This window comes from Ascaphus truei, chromosome 13, assembly GCF_040206685.1.
Source record: "Ascaphus truei isolate aAscTru1 chromosome 13, aAscTru1.hap1, whole genome shotgun sequence".
In the NCBI taxonomy this organism is placed as follows: domain Eukaryota; kingdom Metazoa; phylum Chordata; class Amphibia; order Anura; family Ascaphidae; genus Ascaphus; species Ascaphus truei.
This window is the reverse complement of record NC_134495.1, coordinates 23000182-23022256: the sequence shown is the minus strand read 5'-3', so window position 1 is coordinate 23022256 and position 22075 is coordinate 23000182. Positions and strand designations below refer to the sequence as shown.

General features: G+C 47.2%; 1 protein-coding gene across 1 annotated transcript; it reads left to right on the top strand.

The window, feature by feature from the left end:
- Positions 1-1057: 1057 nt before the first annotated feature.
- LOC142464520 (olfactory receptor 10A7-like) lies at positions 1058-5732 on the top strand. Its single transcript, XM_075567899.1, has 2 exons — positions 1058-1078; positions 4596-5732. Exon 2 carries the CDS (start codon positions 4596-4598, stop codon positions 5559-5561), a length of 966 nt encoding a protein of 321 aa, XP_075424014.1. The 5' UTR covers positions 1058-1078; the 3' UTR covers positions 5562-5732.
- The last annotated feature ends 16343 nt before the right edge of the window (positions 5733-22075 follow it).

Below are 22075 nucleotides of genomic sequence, written 5' to 3'. Positions count from 1 at the left end.
AAGTAACACTGAACTGAAGTTATGAAGTTATTTACAGTGTATATGGGAATTTTGGATCTGCTCTGAAAAATGCAGACTCCATCTGCTATGTTAAATAAGGCAGGAAGGGCATCCTGCAAGAATTAGCATAGGCCAGTGATCAAAAGGTAACTGCCCTAATTGTTTATACTGGGGGCAGGAACCAAGGAACTGAGTGTTTTTAAGTGTGATACTTCACACTTACAATGGAAGCCAAAATCTGCTTCAAAGAGATTTTTTCTAGCCACCTCGGCATCTAGGGTTAAGAGATGGGTTTGAAATGGTATTTAACCCAGTGTCAGCCCTTACTCAAATGTCTTCATGTGTCTTCATGATCTTCATGTATTGCTGTGATGTCTTCATCTGAAACTGAATTATGGAAGAAATGGCCCATCCTGTATCCTGATGGCTTTTCTTGTCCTAACCTTTAAGTAAGTGTCATATTTTGTCTGTTATTTGTATATCTCGTGTGTTCACCTTTTTCAAGGAATAAATTATATTTTATCATATCTAAGACCCGTCCAGTTCAACCCGGATATATTCTTGGTGGTGTATTATTCATAGCCTGTCACAAAGCTCCCGTCACACCTACATTTTGCAAAACCTACAAGCATCCTAAACCACGAAAACACAGCGAAACCTTGCAGAGGAGGCGTTCAGTGCCCGAGTGCTTTCACGTCACCCGTCAATCCTGAGAATGAAAAGCATCGGTAACTCTGGAATTGTGAATAACAAGTAGTGGTACTGTTGGGTTTCTTTATAGTAACGCAGTCTTAACCTGTGGCTCCAATCACTGGCCCAGCTTGCCAACTCTGATCACAGACAGACATATGCATTGCAGGACCTTGCATGGGGTTAAAGATGATACCTGTTGATTAATTAACAGACGATGCACATCTGGCCAGAAAGTTTCCGGGAGGAGCTGAAAGTTGCAGGAGTTTAATGAGGTGTCAGGGGGAGAGTGTGTTCCCAGAGGGTGAGAGGGGCTGAGTCTTTTTAAACACCAGGCCCATAGCTCATCCATTGCGGGCGGTGTTCACCCCCAAGCCCCGTGGCAGAGGTGAGTGGTTTCCACTGTGTGAGTCAGAGACGTGGGGCAGAGAGAGAGCAGTATGCATTATAGTAAGGGAGTGGAGCAAACTGAGAGATAGCTGTGCGTGTTTTACTGAGAAGGGACCAGAGAGATAGTGTTGAACCTTCGTGAGAAATAGCTGTAGGTCAGAGCTCTTCAACTTCTGATCTGTGGGTCAAACTCGGGGCTTGAAGTCACCCCTGGACTGTCTCCTGCTAATTTCATTATAGTGGCCTAGGCAACTTCATAAACCTTTTCTTAAACCTTGAAACTCACTTGTAAGCCAAGGTACATGTCAATCTACATAGTGCAGATGTTATTACTGCAAAATGTATCAGTATCAGAAATGTATCAGTATACCCATTTTTCACCTTCTTCCGATGGATGATTGACAAGGGTTTCCCCCGATGGTCCTACGAGTTGGTCACTCTAGATAACCACACGGCTTGAATCCCTCACGGAATATGTGAGTGAGATACCTACCTACCCCATTTGTCAACGATTGTTTCTGTTGTATTGCACTATATTTCACCTTTTTCTTTTTATTCACACGCCCTTGGTCTTGTCCGCGCTCCGGGAACCTGTGTCAGTAGAACCATTTGCAAGGCTTTCAATGTATCCTGGGTTCCATTCCAACACTTCTGCCGTGCACGTCACAGCGACACATAGCCATGCCTCTTGTAGTAAGGGAGAGAAGCAGGTGGAGAGGTTAGTGAGAGATAACTGGGCTTCTTTACAGAGACTCAGCCCAGTACATTCATAAATCATGTTTCATTTTTTTTCCCGCAGTTATAATTAGAATGAACGTAGTTAATATCAAGTGAACATCCTGTTATCAGGCTGTGTTTAGAAGTTTTTATTCTGAGACGAGGATTGACATTCCAACACGTGACAATCATATAAATAACAAATAATACAAATAACACATAATGGGAAGAAGCGCTTCAGACATAAAAGTGACTTTTAGGAAAGGGAGTCCCTGCTCCGAAGAGCTTACAATCTAATTGGTAGGTAGGAAGAACGTACAGAGACAGTAGTTCTGGTAACTGCGTCTGCAGGGGGACAAGCTTTATGTATGAGGTATAAGGTATCAGCCACGGAGAACAACATTTTTGCTTCCCCAATGTACCCCCCACGCTGAAGAAGATAAGGCAAAATATAGCTGAAAGAAATGGGCGGGACTATACACCGATCATTTTATTTGGAGGCTTCCCGCGGGTCAGTGACTTTATAAAAAGCAGTAGTACTGTGCCCACTTGCAAGAAATTCTGAACTTGTTAACCATTGAGGCCACGCTCATTTTAAACCCGAAATAAATATGCCTAACAGTATTCTTTTTTTAAAAAAATTATTAACCCTTTCAGTGCCAGGGGGGCCTATAACGCCTTGTTAGGAGTTAAACAGGAGAAGGAGTGGCTCAGTGAGTAAAGACACTGACTGGTACCGAGAGTTTGAAGCAGGGGAGCCCGGTTCAATTCCCGGCGTCGGCTCCTTGTGACCTTGGGCAAGTCACTTTATCTCCCTGTGCCTCAGGCACCAAAAATAGATTGTAAGCTCCACGGGGCAGGGACCTCAGCCTGCAAAATGTCTCTGTAAAGCGCTGTGTACAACTAGCAGTGCTATACAAGAACATGCTATTATTATTATTATTAACAGGAAGTGGAATTGGGAGGGTATTTCTTAGGTCAATTCAATTTCCTGTTATATATATAAATTAAAAAATGGTGGTACTGTGAGTAGTTTTGCAGTAGTAATAATGATACTCTGTGCCTCCTAGTCCAGGGGTCTGCAACTACAGTCCTCCAGGGCCACCAACAGGTCAGGTCAGCACCGGTGGCACAATCCGTGGCTCGGTCTTCGACTGAGCCAACTGTGCTGAAGCAGGGATATCCTGAAAACCTGACCTGTTGGTGGCCCTTGATGGCTGGAGTTGCCCACCCCTGCCTATTCCCAGCACATGCTCCCCGCTGGCTTTCAGAAATTGATCGTATTTTTTAAACTCGAACATTTTAATAACAAATTCGCCACAAATATCCAACACGTGAGGCCTTTTACTGGGACAGTGTAGGGGCTCAATAAATACCGCAGCGATTCCCAAGCTCCGGTAATCAGGGCTGAGGTATAACGCAGTCTTCTTCAAAGAAACTGGCCATTTTTATAAATCCCTGCAAAGAAAATGTGTCACTATTTGATGTTGGCTATTGGCTAAGGATGTGTGTCTCCCCCCTGACCTCCCTCCTCTCTGCGCACTGCTCTCTGTCCTCTTCTGCATCTCTCTCTTTCACTGCTGCCTAAATGTCTGTCTCTGCAGCAGGGTTCTGTAAGATGTTTTTGCGAACGTCTGCCTGAATATTTCTATCTTTGTCTTCCTATCTTGTTACTTCTTCATTGTCAGCTACAGCATCGTTGGCTCTAAAACATTCAACTCTATCCCTATTCATAGGAACGAAACTTGGCACCCAGCCAGAAAAAACTCTGCACCGCAGAAATAACCCGCCAAAGAGGGTGAATGGAAGCGATTTATTCACTGATGGCAATCACACTGACATGTTCCGCCCTTGCAGGCTAATAATCATCAATACTATTGAAGGAATTATTTTATTGGATACAGTTTTTTTCTTCATACTCTGGGTGTATCCCGTTCCCTTGAGACCCAGTTTATCCCTTACAGGGAGATCCCAGTTTTTATCCCTATGCATAACACATCTCTCCTTCACTGAACCCTATCCCACATCGGTATATCTCCCTTTCACGTCTTCCTCTATTCTCTTTCTTTTTCTAACTATTCTCTCCCTCCCTCTCTTTCTCTCTCTCTCTCCTCTCTTCTTTTCTCTCCTCTCTTCTTCTCTCTCCTCTCTTCTTCTTCTCTCTCTCTCTCCTCTCTTCTTTCTCCTCTCCTTCTCTCTCCTCTCTTCTTCTCTCTCTCCTCTCTCTCTCTCCATCCTTCTCACCCTCTCTCCCTCCTCTCTCTCTCCTCTCTCTCCATCCTTCTCGCCCTCTCTCTCTCTCCTTCTCCCTCTCCCTCTCTCTCTCCATCCTTCTCGCCCTCTCTCTCCCTCTCTCTCTCTCTCCCTCCCTCCTCTCCCTCTCTTCCTCCACATTTCTCTCTCTCTGCATGTTGTCTCTTTCACTAATAAAACATGTATTTTTATATTGGAGCAGTCAGCAGATAAATGGAGTGAGCAGCCCACTGGCTGATACAGAAGCTCTCCCATTAAGAGAATATGATTAGTATGAGTGAGGAATACATTACATGGGTGCTACATTATATAACAGGAAGACTAATGCATGTAACACTTTTCTTCTTCCTGTATTTCTAGTAGTTTCGGTTGTTTTTCCACACGTGGCTGTCACTGGAATGTTCAGAGGTTTCCTTTTAATGTTGTTGTTGATATCATATGCTTGCAATGAGAACTGCACTTACACTCTATCCCTTAAATGTATCCTCACTGAACAGTTATTAATCACATTAACACCTCTGTATCCATCTCTCTCATATCCCTAGATGACCTCCTCAAATGATAAGATCTCAGGGAACCAGTCCAGAATTGAGGAATTCATCCTCATGGGCTTTACCAACTTCTCCCTCAAGCTCCAACTCTTCCTCTTCTTCTTCTTCCTCCTCATCTACGTCTTCACCCTTCTGGGCAACCTGGCCATCATCTCTGTGGCCACACTCGACTCTCTCCTTCAAACCCCCATGTATTACTTCCTCCGCAACCTGTCCTTCCTGGAGATCTGCTATGTCACGGTCACCCTCCCCAAGCTGCTCCAGACCTTTGTGGCCAAGAGGAAAACCATCTCCTTTTATGGGTGCTGCACCCAGATGTACTGCTTCTTCACCCTTGGCGTCACTGAGTGCTTCCTCCTGGCCGTTATGGCTTACGACCGTTATGTGGCCATTTGCAACCCTTTGAGATACTTTTCTGTCATGAACAAAAAGACGTGCCTCCACTTGGCCGCCATCTCTTGGGTCTCTGGCAACCTTATCTCTCTTGGCCAGACGGTCTCCATCTTTAGCCTCCCCTACTGTGGTCCCAACCTCATCAATCACTTCTTCTGTGACATTCCGCCTCTGCTCAAGTTGGCCTGTACTGACGTTTCCGCTAACAAGATTGCAGTTTCGGTCACCGGCTTCCTGGTCCTCCCCCTGCCCTTCGCCCTGGTGCTCTACTCCTATGGACGCATTATTGCCGCCATCCTGCACATTAGCACCAACATGGGCCGGAGAAAGGTCTTCTCCACCTGCGCCTCACACTTTGTCTCTGTCACCTTATTCTTTGGAACGGGGGCGTTCACCTACGTGCGGGTAAAGACCAGCGACTCCCCCGATAATGACAAACTGCTCTCTCTCCTCTACAGTGTGGTGACCCCTCTGCTGAACCCCCTTATTTATAGCCTGAGGAACCAAGAGGTGAAGGGGGGTCTCAGGAAACTGTTGCGCAGAAATGTTGAGATCAATGAGACATAACGGTGGAGTCCTCTAGGGTTTTCGACCTCTGAGACTGGACAGTGGAAGATTATTTTGTAATAAAGTGTGCTTTATTTTGCAATCTCTGTCTCACTCCTGTCTGTTGGGGTTTAGTTCTAAGAAGGGGTGAACTTGTTAGCAGTTATTACATAGTTGGTATCAAGACAGATTGTGCCCAGAAAATCAACAGTTCCCTGTGGTGGAGATTTTAATCCCCACCGTTTGACTGGAGTTAATCTCTTCTCCAGCTCAGGAGGCATCTTCACATCTTATTGAATATGGGCATAAGAGTGAGGGTTTTTGAACATGTCACTGCATAGTTGCCCCGATATTGACCTACTAGCACCGGCTTGTGCTTTGGGGAGAGAGAGCTACGGCTAGGTCCTCAGTACGTTCTGCAGCACACGCTATGGCGTGCGCTGCAGGAACAAGTACCACCCCTCAATGTGGCCAGGCCCACTACCTGCCTTGGCGCGCAATTTTCCACCGCGTTCCTCGACAGATTTTTCCGAAGACAACAAAACTGTGTTCAGACGTAGTGACAGCGGCACGTGGGTCTGTGGGAACCAATCCCATGGCAGACTTCCCAGGCCAATCAGAGCGGAAGAAATAGCAGCCAATCAGAGCGCAGACTCTTCAGCTTGCTGCTGTGGAAGAGGATGTTACTGTTTAGCCACGCCCCCTCGACGCACGTTCCGTCGCAAAGACTCATTCAGAGGTGAGACTGCAGATCGCGGTTTCCACACGTGCACGCGCCGCCACCCCGCCGGGCGCGCGTGCTACAGTGAAGACTGGGGCTGTAACCTTAATGTTTGCGCTGCCGGGGAAAGCCAGAGAGTGCTAGCCGCGGTCTCCCCTGGCAGCGGAAATCATTTTGTGGGGGGGTATCATTCTGAAAAATGGACCCCCCTCCACCCCACGCAGACAACCGCAGCGATTACTGTCTCCGGAGCCGCCACTCTTTTGCTTTTCTTCCCGCGGCTCCTGGAACAGTAAACCCCGCTACATCTGTGTAAGACATTGGACCTATATACAGGCATACCCCTTAACGTACGCAATTGGACCGGAGCATGTATGTAAAGTGAAAATGTACTTAAAGTGAAGCAGTACCTTTTCCCCACTTATCTATGCATGTACTGTACGGCAATCGTCATATACGTGCATAACTGATGTAAATAACACATGTGTAACAGGCTCTATAGTCTCCCCGCTTGCGCACAGCTTCGGTACAGGTAGGGAGCCGGTATTGCTGTTCAGGACGTGCTGACAGGCGCATGCGTGAGCTGCCGTTTGCCTATTGAGCGAGATGTACTTTCTCGCGAGTGTACTTAAAGTGAGTGTACTTAAAGCGGGGTATGCCTGTAGTAAATATATCATAAAAGGGAGAGGCGTTACGTTTTGCTACCAGGGCTCGTCGCTATCTCACCCTGTTACCTGCTGCCTGGTGGTTCCCACGGGAACGGGGAGGAATGGCCCTGTCTGAATAATAATGTACAGCAAGCATAGAACACCCAGAGGCTGCAATCTGGTTGCAATGGTTTTTTGTGTGTGATGGTGCTCTAACAGTGCTAGGACCAGGTATGCGGAAGGGAGTGTAGACTGGGTATGTAATAAATAATAGAACTTAACCTTAAGTGGGCATAAGGTACCCTGAAGGTTGGGGTGGGTTGTCCAAAGACACCCCCCCCCTTCCTCATTGGGTTGGCCCCAGGTGTGTACTCACGTACTGTTCCTCCCAGAATCTCCCTTCCACGGCGTGCAGCTGTTGATATGAAAGTTCCAAAGGCCAGGGTGTATAGCGCACAGCAAAAGATGATAAGAGCAGGTCTTGCAGTAAAATTCCTTTATTGGTAAGTTATCTGGATGTGGGACAGCAGCAAACTTCAACGCGTTTCGTTCTGGAGAACTTTTTCAAGAAGTGCTGTATGCTATACTATTACAGGTTTAAATACAGCTGCCCGCCTGGTTTTCGCGCCAAAAAACTGAAGTCATCCGCATCATCAGGCCAATGATTGATGCGTGTCGCGCATGCGCCGCGCGCCGGGGCTGCTAGGAACGTCTGCAGTCCAAGCCGCACTACCCACGCTTGGCACGTCATGACGTCATGGCCTGTCTTGTAACCAATGGGGTTCGTTCGTGCCGCGCATGCGCCGCGCGCCGGGTCACTCTGGGAGCCTCTGCAGTACCCAGCCGCGCTCATCAATGCCGTGCGCCTCTCTGGACGGCCCCACATTGAGAGCACGCCTCTGGGGACTGCGTGTGCCTCCCTCCTGCTCCCCGTAATGGCGCATGCGCAGACACTTCCTCTAGCTACCGGAGCATTGAGGGACCAATATATGTAAAGAGATACTAACATGGGTGCCCTTACATCATTTAGTTAGATCATTATGGGCCACTAAAAAGTCACTAGGCAGGCAGCTGCACATAAAGATGCACAGAAAATATATAAATTTTATATTAAACAAGACTAATCACTAAACAGTTTCTATAAATATTTACAAAAACTTCATAAAAATATATATGAAAAGATTATTAATAAACAATACTTTAGAAAGAGAATAATATAGACAAAAAGATATAGGTAAACATATATGGTGAAAACATAATCTAACGCTATTATGTGTTTGAACAAATATTATAGTATAAAGATTATTTTTATTATTTAAAAAAAATAGAGAAGTTAAAAACAAATTAAAAAGGTATAATTTGGTCTTGTACCTATATCTGAAGAACAGCAAGATGCTTGCTCCTATATGTGAGATGGAGATATTATTGAATAGATACCTTTGTTTATATATGTAGTGTGGAGTACTATGTAGTAGGCATATGAATTTTTGAGTGAAATATTTTTACCTATTTGGCATTGTTACAGTACTGTGGTTACATGCATGTTAGCATAAATGAATATGTAATTTATAACAAGTTGTTAGGTGCATATTCATTTTAGGAGACACCAGAATACATAGATAACAGTAAATGTACTTAATTAAACATGTCAACTCCTTTAGTACAGATAAGTCAAATGGTCCAAGGTTTGGCTGGATACAAGTGGGGGTAATAAAGCAAAAGGCAATAGACTGTTGGTATTAATTATGTATATATAATTTGTATATATTTTATTCTATGTTAGATGTTTAAATATATATACTCTGAATGATCTCATTTAAGGAAATGATTGAGGTTCCATTCCACATTCATCCCATCTGGATGTCTAGTTTTTAAAGTGAAGATCCAATAGGATTCTCTACAGTCTAGAGCCTTTACAACATTTCCCCCTCTTTCTTTTTTCATTATCTTTTCAATACCCATAAAAGAGAAGCTGTTTATGCCTCCCTGTCTGCATTCCGTAAAATGCTTAGACACAGGATGATTGATATCTTGCTTTCGAATCAATCTGCAGTGTTCCTGCATCCTTGTTTTCAGGGCCCTTGTGGTCCTTCCAACATATCTCTTCCCACAACCACAAGTGATAAGATATATCACAAATGTGGTATTACAATTTATAAAGCTATATATAGTATAGCGTTTATGTGGGTTGTGGGAAAAGACATGTCGAGCAGGCTTCATGAAGTTGCACATATTGCACTGATTGCATCTAAAGGATCCTTTTGTGGAGAAATTTTCTGGATCTTTCAATGGTGTGGATATCACACTTGGTGATAGAAATGTGGCCAATGTCTTAGCTCTTCTGTATACAAATTTTGGGCCTTCCTCTGTATATCCACGAAGTATGGGATCCATTTTTAATAATTCCCAATGCTTATTAACAATTTTATTTACATGATAACTGGATCTATTAAATTGGGAAATAAATAAAGGACAGATCCCATCTTCATTAGCCTCTCTTTTCTTACTATTCGTATTGCGAGAACCATCCCTCATTCTGGATCCAGAGGGTAATACAGTTTCACGTTCAATTTCCGTGACTTCCTGCAAGGTTGTTTGGAGGGTCTCCCGGTCATATCCCCGCTCAATGAATTTTTTGGTCAGTTCCCCAGACTGAGTGATGAAATCGCTGTGAGTTGAGCAATTTCTCTTGAGTCTGAGGTACTGACCCTTGGGTATTCCCTTGATTACAGATCTGGGGTGACAGCTGTCCGCTCTAAGAAATGAATTTCTCGAATTAAGTTTCTTATAGATGTCGGATTGTATTTTTTGATCAATGTCTATGTAAAAGAGAATGTCCAGGTAGCTTATGTGATGTGAATGATAATTAACAGTAAGGTGAATATCTAGATTATTATTATTTAAGTACTCAATAAATTCTGATAAAGTGTCTGTGGTCCCGTGCCAAATAAAAATAAGGTCATCAATAAAACGTTTATAAAAAATGATGTTGTGACTATATGTGTTCGTGCTACTATAAATAAAATTATTCTCCCACCACCCCATAAAAAGGTTGGCATAGGAGGGGGCAAAACTTGTCCCCATTGCCGTACCACGAAGTTGCAAATAAAATTCGTGCTCAAAAAGAAAATAATTGTGAGTGAGTAAGAAAAGAATTGATTCCATAATGAACGTGGTTGTGAGTATAGAGCTACCTGGACATTCTATAAAATGGCGGACAGCCGTCATGCCCAGATCGTGTTGTATGATTGTGTATAGGGAGACCACATCCATTGAAACCCACAAATAATGGCCTGATGATGCGGATGACGTCAGTTTTTTGGCGCGAAAACCAGGCGGGCAGCTGTATTTAAACCTGTAATAGTATAGCATACAGCACTTCTTGAAAAAGTTCTCCAGAGCGAAACGCGTTGAAGTTTGCTGTTGTCCCACATCCAGATGACTTACCAATAAAGGAATTTTACTGCAAGACCTGCTCTTATCATCTTTTGCTGTGCGCTATACACCCTGGCCTTTGGTTGCAATGCCCTGCAGGCAGAGAAGAAGTTTAAGGAGGCCCGTAAGAATTATGAAATATTCTTTTTAATGCGTGAAAAGGATGGAGTTACGATTACAATTCAGATGGAAACGATATAAAAATGACAATTAGTAGTATTAATAGTGGTGTTATCACACACGCTCCAACTGCCCCTATTTAGCAGGTACTGCACCTATTTTAAATGTCCTGTACCTACTGTGTACCTATTACTGTCTGTGTGTGAGAGCCGGGCAGATCTCTGCTGCCTGTCTCTAAAGCCCGGGCCATAGAGGGGTGGGGAGAGCGGAGGCGCGCTAACGCTGAGGCTCGCCTGCTTCAGTCAGCGCGATTGCATGGACTTGCAGGCGAGTCAGCGTGCGCGAAGGGAGCCGGGGGGAAGTGGTTGGAGGCAAGGCAGTGACGTCGCTGGGCCAATCGCCCGCGACGCACTGACGTCAATGTCACGGCGCCGTGACGTTGACGCTGCTTCAGGCTGATTGGATGTTTTCAGCCGACAGCGCGCTGAAAAACAGCTTGGCTGTCGGCTGAAAATTCCAAAGCCTCAGCACGCCTGCGGACGCTCGCGTGAGCCCCCTCTCAAGGCATCCTCATTGAGGATGCAGGGGCTCAGCGCTGAGCATCCGCACGGCTCAGCGCGGCCTGTCCTTCTATGGACTCGGCCTTACTGGTCAGAACCTACAGCTAATTACAGCAGCTTGAAGGTAGACGGCTGATCAGCGGGTTATATAACAAGGACATTATTACTACTTCTATTTCATGAACATAGAAGCATCTACAAAGAAACCCAGAAAGCCAACGCGTTTCCTTGGTAAAACCACACTAGTGCAGGTAGTAGGTTGCATGTTCCGGAGCCTTCCCTGGAGCCGCTCGCGTGCGTGTAAGCTCAGTTGAACAGATGAACTAGAGTACCCATCTCCATGTGCCCACGAAATGCCGGGTCTGCTATCATAGTAGATATTACGAAATAACAGTAGTTACATCTGCTTTAGAATAACTGATAACCATATTCAGTATTCTCCTTGTTATGGTTTTCCCCACTATTAGAATTATGAAAGCATCCGGATGTCTGCGGGATCTCTGCAACACGTTCGCTCCCACTCTACAACGGCTCTCACACAAGTCAACAAACAGGTTTTAGAGACGGTTAAACCAAAGAGAATCCCAAAAGAGGACAAGGGGGAGGAAAAGACATCAGTTCCCTGCTCTCTCCCCCCTTCCACCCCATGCAGGTTTTTTTTTGGCGTTCCACACAATGGCCCAGTTGATGGGATCAGGGCTGTTGATGTCCGAGTCCCACAGATCCCTGAGCTTGGCAATAGGGAAGCTACAGTAATAAGGCTGCATTGTATTCTTGCAGAGCGCTGACGGTGCATGCAGGGAATCGCACAAGGACAATATGTTCCTGCCCTGAAGAGCTTACAATCTAAATGTCAGATTTCATTTCTGCAAGGACAGGTGAACTCCTATTGCCCCATATAGCCTCTCCTATTGATCCATATAACCCCTCCCTATAACTTCTCCTATTGATCCATATAACCCCTCCCTATAACTCATATTACCTCATTATTATTACCTCATATAACAGCTCCCTATAGCGCATCCTATTGCTTCATATAATTGCTCATTTTGCCTCATATAACTGCTCCCTAAAACTCCTATTGCCCCATATAACCTCTCCCTATAACTCCTCCTATTGCTCCATATAACCGCACCGAGAACACCTATTGCTCTATAACTGCTTCCTGTAACTGCTCCTTATAACACCTCCAATTACCCCATATAATTGCTCCCTATAACATCTCCAATTACCCCATATAACTGCTCCCTATAACACCTCCTATTACCCCATATAACCGCTCCAAATAACTCCTCCTGTTACCCCATATAACCGCTCCCAATAACTCCTCCTATTACCCCATATAATTGTTCCCTATAACACCTAGTATTACCCCATATAACCGCTCCCTATAACTCCTCCTATTACCCCATATAACCTCTCCCTATAACTCCTCCTATTACCCCATATAACCTCTCCCTATAACTCCTCCTATTACCCCATATAACCTCTCCCTATAACTCCTCTTATTACCCCATATAACCTCTCCCTATAACTCCTCCTATTACCCCATATAATCTCTCCCTATAACTCCTCCTATTACCCCATATAACCGCTCCCTATAACTCCTCCTATTACCCCATATAACTGCTCCCAGTAACTCCTCCTATTACCCCATATAACTGCTCCCTATAACTCCTCCTATTACCCCATATAACCGCTCCCTATAACTCCTCCTATTACCCCATATAACTGCTCCCAATAACTCCTCCTATTACCCCATATAACCGCTCCCTATAACTCCTCCTATTACCCCATATAGCCGCTCCCAATAACTCCTCCTATTACCCCATATAACCGCTCCCAATAACTCCTCCTATTACCCCATATAGCCGCTCCCTATCTCTCCGCTCAATTGTTATTTTAAATGTGATTGAATACTTGTAAAGATGCCGATTACAGAGAAGTTGCTTCATTTGCTTTTATTTGTTGCCCTTTAAAGGTGTGTTAGGGCTTAACATTATTCTATAATTCTGGCTCAGAGTGGCATACCAAGGTCACAAGGAGTTTGGAAACAAGGTCCAGCAGTTTCCATGAGGTACAGGCACAGAATGTGCGCTCCCAGCTCTGTATGGAATGTCGCCTTCATGTCATGATGTATATGAAACCTGATCATAATATACAGTATGTGTATATACTATATATATATATGTATATATATATATATGTATATATATATATATATATATATATGTATATGTATATGTATATGTATATGTATATGTATATGTATATGTATATGTATATATATATATATATGTATATGTATATTAAGTATATATGTATATGTATATATATATATATGTATATGTATATGCATATGTATATGTATATGTGTATATATATATATATATATATATATATATATATATATATATATATATAATGATAAGATCTCAGGGAACCAGTCCAGAATTGAGGAATTCATCCTCATGAGCTTTACCAACTTCTCCCTCAAGCTCCAACTCTTCTTCTTCCTCCTCCTCATCTACGACTTCACCCTTCTGGGCTACCTCGCCATCATCTCTGTGGCCACACTGGACTCTCTCCTTCAAACCGCCATGTATTACTTCCCCCGCAACCTCTCCTTCCTGGAGATCTGCTATGTCACGGTCACCCTCCCCAAGCTGCTCCAGACCCTTGTGTGGATATATATATATATATATATATCTTATATACTATATTAGTGAAAGCACTGTATGTTTGCCTGCCTGGATGTCCGGTGTCCCTAGCGGCAATCTCATTGGTCCCTTGGGCCGCCCGCCCCCGCACACCTCTCATTGGGCTCACACACTCACACCACCCCCTTGGCCCACCCCCCACACCTCTCATTGGCCTGAGGCGGAGTGACGGGCCAAAGGTCCAAAAAAAAAATTAAAAAAAAATAAACACACACACACACACACACACACACACACACACAGTGTTACATACATTAGCGGGGCTCACAGTGTTAGCAGCACATCTCCCGCTCTCTTCCCCACCGGTCCCGGAGGCTCCGCCTCTTCCTCCGTCTCTCCCTGTTTCCCGCGCTTTCACCCCCCCCCCCCTCCACGTGGGAGCTGCCGGACGGGTGAGTGAGCGGCCGGACAGGTGACTGAGCGGTCTTCACGTCCCCTCACCCCCCTTCACCTCCCCCCACTCACTTCCCCTCCACCCCCCCCGGCGCCGCTACAGTCAGCGGGGGAGCGGAGTGATCACCTCCCCTCACTCACTTCCCCTCCACCCCCCCCCCCCCCGGCGCCGCTACAGTCAGCGGGGGAGCGGAGTGATCACCTCCCCTCACTCACTTCCCCTCCACCCCCCCCGGCGCCGCTACACTCAGCGGGGGAGCGGAGTGATCACCTCCCCTCACTCACTTCCCCTCCACCCCCCCCGGTGCCGCTACACTCAGCGGGGGAGCGGAGTGATCACCTCCCCTCACTCACTTCCCCTCCACCCCCCCGGCGCCGCTACAGTCAGCGGGGGACCTGAGTGATCACCTCCCCTCACTCACTTCCCCTCCACCCCCCCCCGGCGCCGCTACACTCAGCGGGGGAGCGGAGTGATCACCTCCCCTCACTCACTTCCCCTCACTCACTTCCCCTCCACCCCCCCCGGCGCCGCTACACTCAGCGGGGGAGCGGAGTGATCACCTCCCCTCACTCACTTCCCCTCCACCCCCCCCCCCGGCGCCGCTACAGTCAGCGGGGGAGCGGCCACAACACGCTGCCTCCCGCCTCAGATCCACGTGGGAGCTGCCGGACGGGTGAGTGAGCGGCCTTCCCCTCCCCTCACCCACCCCTCACTACACTTCCCCTCCCCTCACCCACCCCTCACTACACTTCCCCTCCCTTCCACATCCCCTCCACCTCCCCTCACCCACCCCTCACTACACTTCCCCTCCCTTCCACATCCCCTCCCCTCCACCCCCCCTTCACCTCCCCTTCACCTCCCCTCCACCCCCCCTTCCTTCACCTCCCCTCCACCCCCCCCCCTTCACCTCCCCTCCACCCCCCCCCCTCCACCCCACCTTCCCTTCACTCCCCCTTACAACCTCCCACCACCTCCCCACCTTCCCACCACCTCCCCCCCTTCCCACCACCTCCCCCCCCCTTTCCACCACCTCCCCCCCCTTCCCACCTTCCCACCACCTCCCCCCCTTCCAACCTCCCCCCCCTTCCCACCACCTCCCCCCCCTTCTCACCTCCCCCCTTCCCACCACCCTCCTCCTCCCCCCTTCCCACCACCTCCCCCCTTCCCACCACCTCCCCCCTCCTTCCCACCACCTCCCCCCTCTTCCCCCCTTCCCACCACCTCCCCCATTCCCCTCCTCCATCTCCCCCCTTCCCCTCCTCCACCTCCCCCCTCCTCCACCTCCCCCCCCTTCCCCTCCTCCACCTCCCCCCTTCCCCTCCTCACCTCCCCCCTTACCCTCCTCACCTCCCCCTTACCCTCCTCACTTCCCCTCCTCCACCTCCCCCTTTCCCCTTCCCCCCTCTCCCCTCTTTCCCCCCCTCCACCCCCTTCCCCCCTCCACCCCTCTTTCCCCCCTTTCCCTCCTCCCCCACCTTTCCCCCCTTTTCCCCTCCCCCACCTTTACCCCCTTCACCCCTCCCCCCCTTCACCCTTACCTCCCCCCCTTCACTCTTTCCCCCACCTCCCCCCCTCCCCCCTTCCCCTCCTCCCCCACCTCCCTCTTCCCCCTTCCTCTCCTCCACCTCCCCCTTCCCTTCCTCCCTTCACCTCCTGTCACCCCCCCCCCTTCGCCTCCTGTCACCCCCCCCCCCTCCCTTCACCTCCTGTCACCCCCCCCCCCCTCCACCTCCCGGCAACCCCCTCCACCTCCCGTCACCCCCCCTTCACCTCCCCTCCGCCCCCCCTTCACCTCCCCTCACCATCCCCCACCACCCCCCCCCTCACCACCCATCCTCACCTCCCCTCCGACCTCCCCTCCGCCCCCCTTCACCACCCCCCACCACCCCTCCGACCTCACCTCCCCTCCTTCAACGCCTTTCATCCGCCCTCCCGCCTCTGCCTTTCGCCCACCCGCACTTCTGCCTTTCACCCGCCCACCGCTCACATCCCCGCGGCACACAGCCGCCGCACGCACTAAACAGACCTGCCACACTCGACACACACCCGCCGCCTCTCACCCACCCCACACACTCGACACACACCCGCCGCCTCTCACCCACCCCACACACTCGACACACACCTGGCGCATCCTGCCCCTACGCAACAATATCACTGACCAGCTGTCAACCGCACTCGCCACACACCCTAGCAGGACCCCCACTCGCAGACAGCACTCACAACCCACGCGCCACCCACCGCCTCACACCCTAGCAGGACACACGCCTCACATTTTTACATCACTTATGTCACCAAAATATACATTGTACTGTGGTGTGTTTACAATAAACCATTTTTATACAACATCGTATTACATTTTCTTCCATCTTTCTTTTCAACATTATTATCCAACCTTTACAACAAATAGTCACCTATTGTTCCACGATTTATAAATAATACGACCTATTACGCATTTACATCCCGGGCAACGCCGGGTCTCTCAGCTAGTATATATATATATATATATATATATATATATATATATATATATATATATATATATATATATATATACACACACACATAATAATAAAAGAATATATATATACATACAGTACATACATACACACAGTACTTAGGTGTGCACTGCAGAGGGCAGTGTTAGTCTGGCACGCTAACTTGAACTGAAATAGGTGACAGTGACAGTGACGCACACACACACAGTATACACACTATAAGACATAGTAACACACATACACACTATAACACACAGTGCCACACACAGTAACACACACACTGACACATACACACTATAAGACATAGTAACACACATACACACTATAACACACACACACAAACTTTAAGACATAGTAACACACATGCACACCGTGACTATAACATACAGTGACATAAGCAGACACACACTGTATTACACATATAGGGGGTTATTCATTCATTATCGGGGCACTAATGCATGGAAACTCCCATTGACTTCGATATGTCCAGACACTTTAATGGGATCACCTTCTTATCAATGCCAGGCTCCCTATGCTAAAACATCAGGTGCCCCACAGACTTCTATAGGATTTCCAACTTGATCGGAAACCTCTCCCCCAAGTGATTGAATAGGTTGTGAGCTGTGACAAAGTAACATAATGTAACACGCAGTGACACACAACCACGCGTCCGCCCATTCACCAAGGGCGAGATAGTGCCACAGTTACCAGAGTGACTCAATCCAGACATTGGCAGTGACATACACAGGGGACAGCCTGGAGCTAACTGCAGTTGAAGTGGGAGGACATAACCCCCAGCCCCATTGCCTTGGCCTGGTCAGTTAATCACCATATGTTCCAGGCACCAAGCACATAAGACCGTAAGCTCTTTGGGTTAGAGGTTAACTGTGTGTGTATAATATAGCGCTGTGCATTAGGTACTGGGCACGCTCTATGCCCCTTCTGTGTCATTGGAATGACCTCTATTGCAACACAATGCAGAAAAGATCATGTGCAGCCGAAAGTGTTTGTTCCCATCACTGAGTATTAACCCTTTCCTGCCAGGGGGTTCTAACCAATAAATAAAGGGGGTTTAATAATTATTAATAATTATTTGTGGGTCCCTGATCTTTAAACCAGTTTAAGTTTAGATGGACGGGAGTACACTGTTATACGCAGCACAATACTATTCTGTAAATCAATCATTCTTCTTGGATCATTGATTTTGAATCATATTGCATTATGATGGGGGGAATTATACTCAGAATTACCTTGTATAACTGCATGGTAACATGGTGTGGGGGATTTAGCTGCAGATTGTGAGAGATGCTGGTTTGAGATCCAGTGTCAGTTTTGTGTCCTTGTTGTACATGTCCAAAGGCTTGGTGGTCAGCAATTAGATTGTAAGCTCTTGGAGACAGCACCGTATTACACCTGTATCACTGAAATATGCAAACTACCAGCAACATCTCAAGATGAAGTATCATTACTAAAACACAAACCGCTACAAACACACTATCACACACATTACAATATCCAAACACACAGTTACACACCAACACTAATACACATATCCAGAACTGCACACATGAACACTCATCCAGACATATACGCACAGTAACACATTGTACCAACGATTTGCACAGTAACACACACATACACTGTAACACACATTCCAACACACAGTAGTAAAGTTCTGCACAGTAGAACACACCCAGACACACACTACTGTGCGGTAACACACTCACACTTGCTGATTGATGTGGGGTGAGGGTGTTGTTTATATCTCTGCAGTATTCTTCTCATCTCCCCCCCCCCCTCACCCCATCTCCCTCCCTTCCTCTCTCATGCCCTCACCCAACTGACCCCCCTCACACCCTCCTCTCATGTCCTAGATTTAAGAGTTTTGGCTCAATTCCCTGTGTAACTTGTTGTGAAAGTCAAGAGAGAGGGGGAGAGAGAGACACAGGGGGAGAGACAGAGACGCAGGAAGAGACAGAGACTGGGAGAGACAGGCAGACAGAAGCATGGAGGGAGAGAGACAAACAACTAGGGAGAGACAGGTGCCGGAAGAGACAGATACAGGAGGGAGACATAGACATAAACATAGGAGAGACATACAATAGACAGACTCGTTGGTAACGGTCTAATGAGTGAGATTGCCTCACAATCACCAACACTACCATCCAAAGAATAAGACTATCTTCCAATGAGTGAGACTGCATTGCAATGACCGAGACTACCTGCCAAAGGATGAGACTGTCTTCCGATGAATGAGACTACATTGCAATGACCGAAATCCCCTTCCAAAGAATGACACTTGACTTCCAATGAGTGAGACTGTCTTTTAATGGCTGAGACCAACTTCCAAAGAATGACACGGTCTTCCAATAGGTGACAGTGTATTTTTAATGATTGAGGCTACTGTACCTTCCAAAGAATTAGATTGTCGTCCAGTGAGTGAGACGGTCTTTCAATGAGTGAGACGGTCTTTCCATGAGTGAGACGGGCTTTCCATGAGTTAGACTGGCTTTCCATGAGTGAGACGGTCTTTCAATGAGTGAGACGGTCTTTCCATGAGTGAGACGGGCTTTCCATGAGTGAGACTGGCTTTCCATGAGTGAGACGGGCTTTCTATGAGCGAGATGGTCTTTCCATGAGTGAGATGGTCTTTCCATGAGCGAGACGGTCTTTCCATGAGCGAGACGGTCTTTCCATGAGCGAGACGGTCTTTCCCTGAGCGAGACGGTCTTTCCATGAGTGGCACTACCTTCCAAAGAATGAGACTGAGTCTTTGAAAGAGTGATACTGCCTTCCGAAAAGTGACACTGCCTTCTATTGAATGTGACTGCCTTCCAGTGAATTGGTGTCTCGCACAAGTAACACTTCTGGTACACCGTTTTAGTTTGATACATATTGTATCCCCTTCTCCCGTTTCCTTGCTCACTCTCCCACTCTCGTGGCTTCTGCTGCTCTCTCTTTCTCTTGCCTCCTCACTGTGGACCTTATTCTATAAAGTGCAATAGCGCCGATCCAGCCGGTACCGTACGGAAGGCCCCATTGAAGTCAAGGGGACTTTCTGTAAGACTTCATAGAATAGGGCCCAGTGTTTCTCATTATCTTGTACTCTCTTCATGGCCTGCCACTATCTCGTTTTGCACGTCTCTCTCTCTCTCTCTCTCTCTGTTCCTAACACATATCTGGGTCCTATTGGAAATCAATAACTAGAATCCCTTGGGGCAACAACAGTCCCATTTACTCAGTGTCCCCTCCTCTCTCCAGAGCTCTGTGTCTCTCTCTCTCTTTGGTATCACAGCCCTGGAATATGTTCATGAGAGTGATACTAATTCTCAGGCCACGTTTCCTGGTCTTTGTCTTCTGGAAAATGGACACTGGAAACATTGATATTGAGTTTGCGGTGATGATGTGAGAAAGAGAGACAGTGTGAGCGACAGAGCATCTGAGGGAGACAGAGCTTGGGAACCAGAGAAATAAAGTGAGAAAATAGAGACCCCAACTAAGACAGACAGCCTTTGTATGAGAGTCTATAGAAGACAGCCTGAGACAGCCTTTAAGGAGAGAGTGTCGGAAACAGGCAGCCAAAGAAAGCCAAGAGGGACAGGTTGGGAGAAGACTAAGAGAAGAAGCTTGAGATAAAACCTTCTGGAGAGACATCTTGAGTGACCGTGAGTCAACCTCTCCCAAGAGACAACCAGGAAAAAGGTCTCCAAGGAGAGGTGAGAGACAGCCATCCAAACTTTAGACACATACAATTCCATCTCTGTCTACTTTTCTACAGTATCTCGTGAAATTGACCCTTCCTTCATGGCCCCTACTCTTCCTCTCTTTCTCTTTGGATCTGTCTCTTTTTATTGCTCTCTCTCTCTCTCTTCCTTTTTCACGTTATCTGTCTCTTTCAGATTACGAGCCAAGATTTCACAGTTGGAAAAAAACAAAAGGGAAACCAGCCAGAAAAAAAAGAGAAAAAGGGAGTGAGGGAGAAAAAGGTTGGGCAAGAGAAAAAGAAAGAGAGAGAGAGAGAGAGGAACGGACAGAGAGAGAAGGAGAGGCGGTAGTGAATTGTATGTATCAGAGAAACAACTGGGCGCAAAGACTCGTTTCCTCTGGCCAATCTTTGAGTCAATATATCGGGGTCTTATGATATTAAGACGAGGAATTACCCAACACACGTGGTATAATGAGATTATCAAATCTCCAGTCTATTAACGTAATATTTTCTTCCTCCTTTTCTGGCGCCCAAAGTCTGGGAACTGTGAGGTGGGGTAAACTACCCGCTCCGGAAAATGTGACACGTGAACTTCTTGTATTGGTGAGACGGGGTGCACAAGGCGGGGCAGTGTGTCAGTGGTGACCATTTGTAGACATTCACTCAGAGTCGTAAGACAGACAGAAAAGTGCAAAGACAGAGAGAGAAAATGAGAAAGAGAAAGAGGGAGTGTTATAATGGTGGGATGAAAGAGAATGTTTGGAAGAGACGTGAGAGTGCTCATAGAGAAAAGAGAGAGTGCAGGGAGAAGGGAAGACATGGAGGTTATACTAGAGAGGGTGTGGGACAGAGAGAAAGAGAGTGGGACAGAGAGAAAGAGAGTGGGACAGAGAGAAAGAGAGTGGGACAGAGAGAAAGAGAGTGGGTGTGACAGACAGAGAGAAAGCGAGTGAGGGTGACAGACAGAGAGAAAGCAAGTGAGTGTGACAGACAGAGAGAAAGCGAGTGAGTGTGACAAACAGAGAGAAAGCGAGTGTGGCAGACAGAGAGAAAGCGAGTGTGACATACAGAAAGAAAGCGAGTGTGACAGACAGAGAGAAAGCGAGTGTGACAGACAGAGAGAAATCGAGTGTGACAGACAGAGAGAAAGCGAGTGTGACAGACAGAGAGAAAGCGAGTGTGACAGACAGAGAGAAAGTGAGTGTGACAGACAGAGAGAAAGCGAGTGTGACAGACAGAGAGAAAGCGAGTGTTACAGACAGAGAGAAAGCGAGTGTTACAGACAGAGAGAAAGCGAGTGTGACAGACAGAAAGAGAAAGCGAGTGTGAAAGAAAGAGAAAGTGAGTGTGACAGATAGAGAGAAAGCGAGTGTGACAGAAAGAGAGAAAGCGAGTGTGACAGAGAGAGAGAGCAAGTGGGACAGAGAGAGCGAGTGGGACAGAGAGAGCGAGCGAGTGGGACAGAGAGAGTGAGCAAGTGGGACGGAAGAGCGAGTGGGACAGAAGAGCGAGTGGGACAGAGAGCGAGTGGGACAGAAAGAGCCAGTGGGACAGAAAGAGCCAGTGGGACAGAAAGAGCGAGTGGGACAGAAAGAGCGAGTGGGACAGAAAGAGTGAGTGGGACAGAAAGAGCGAGTGAGACAGAGAGAGCGAGGGACAGAGAGAGTGGGACAGAGAGAGTGAGTGGGACAGAGAGAGTGAGATAGTGGGGCAGAGAGAGTATGACAGACAGAGAAA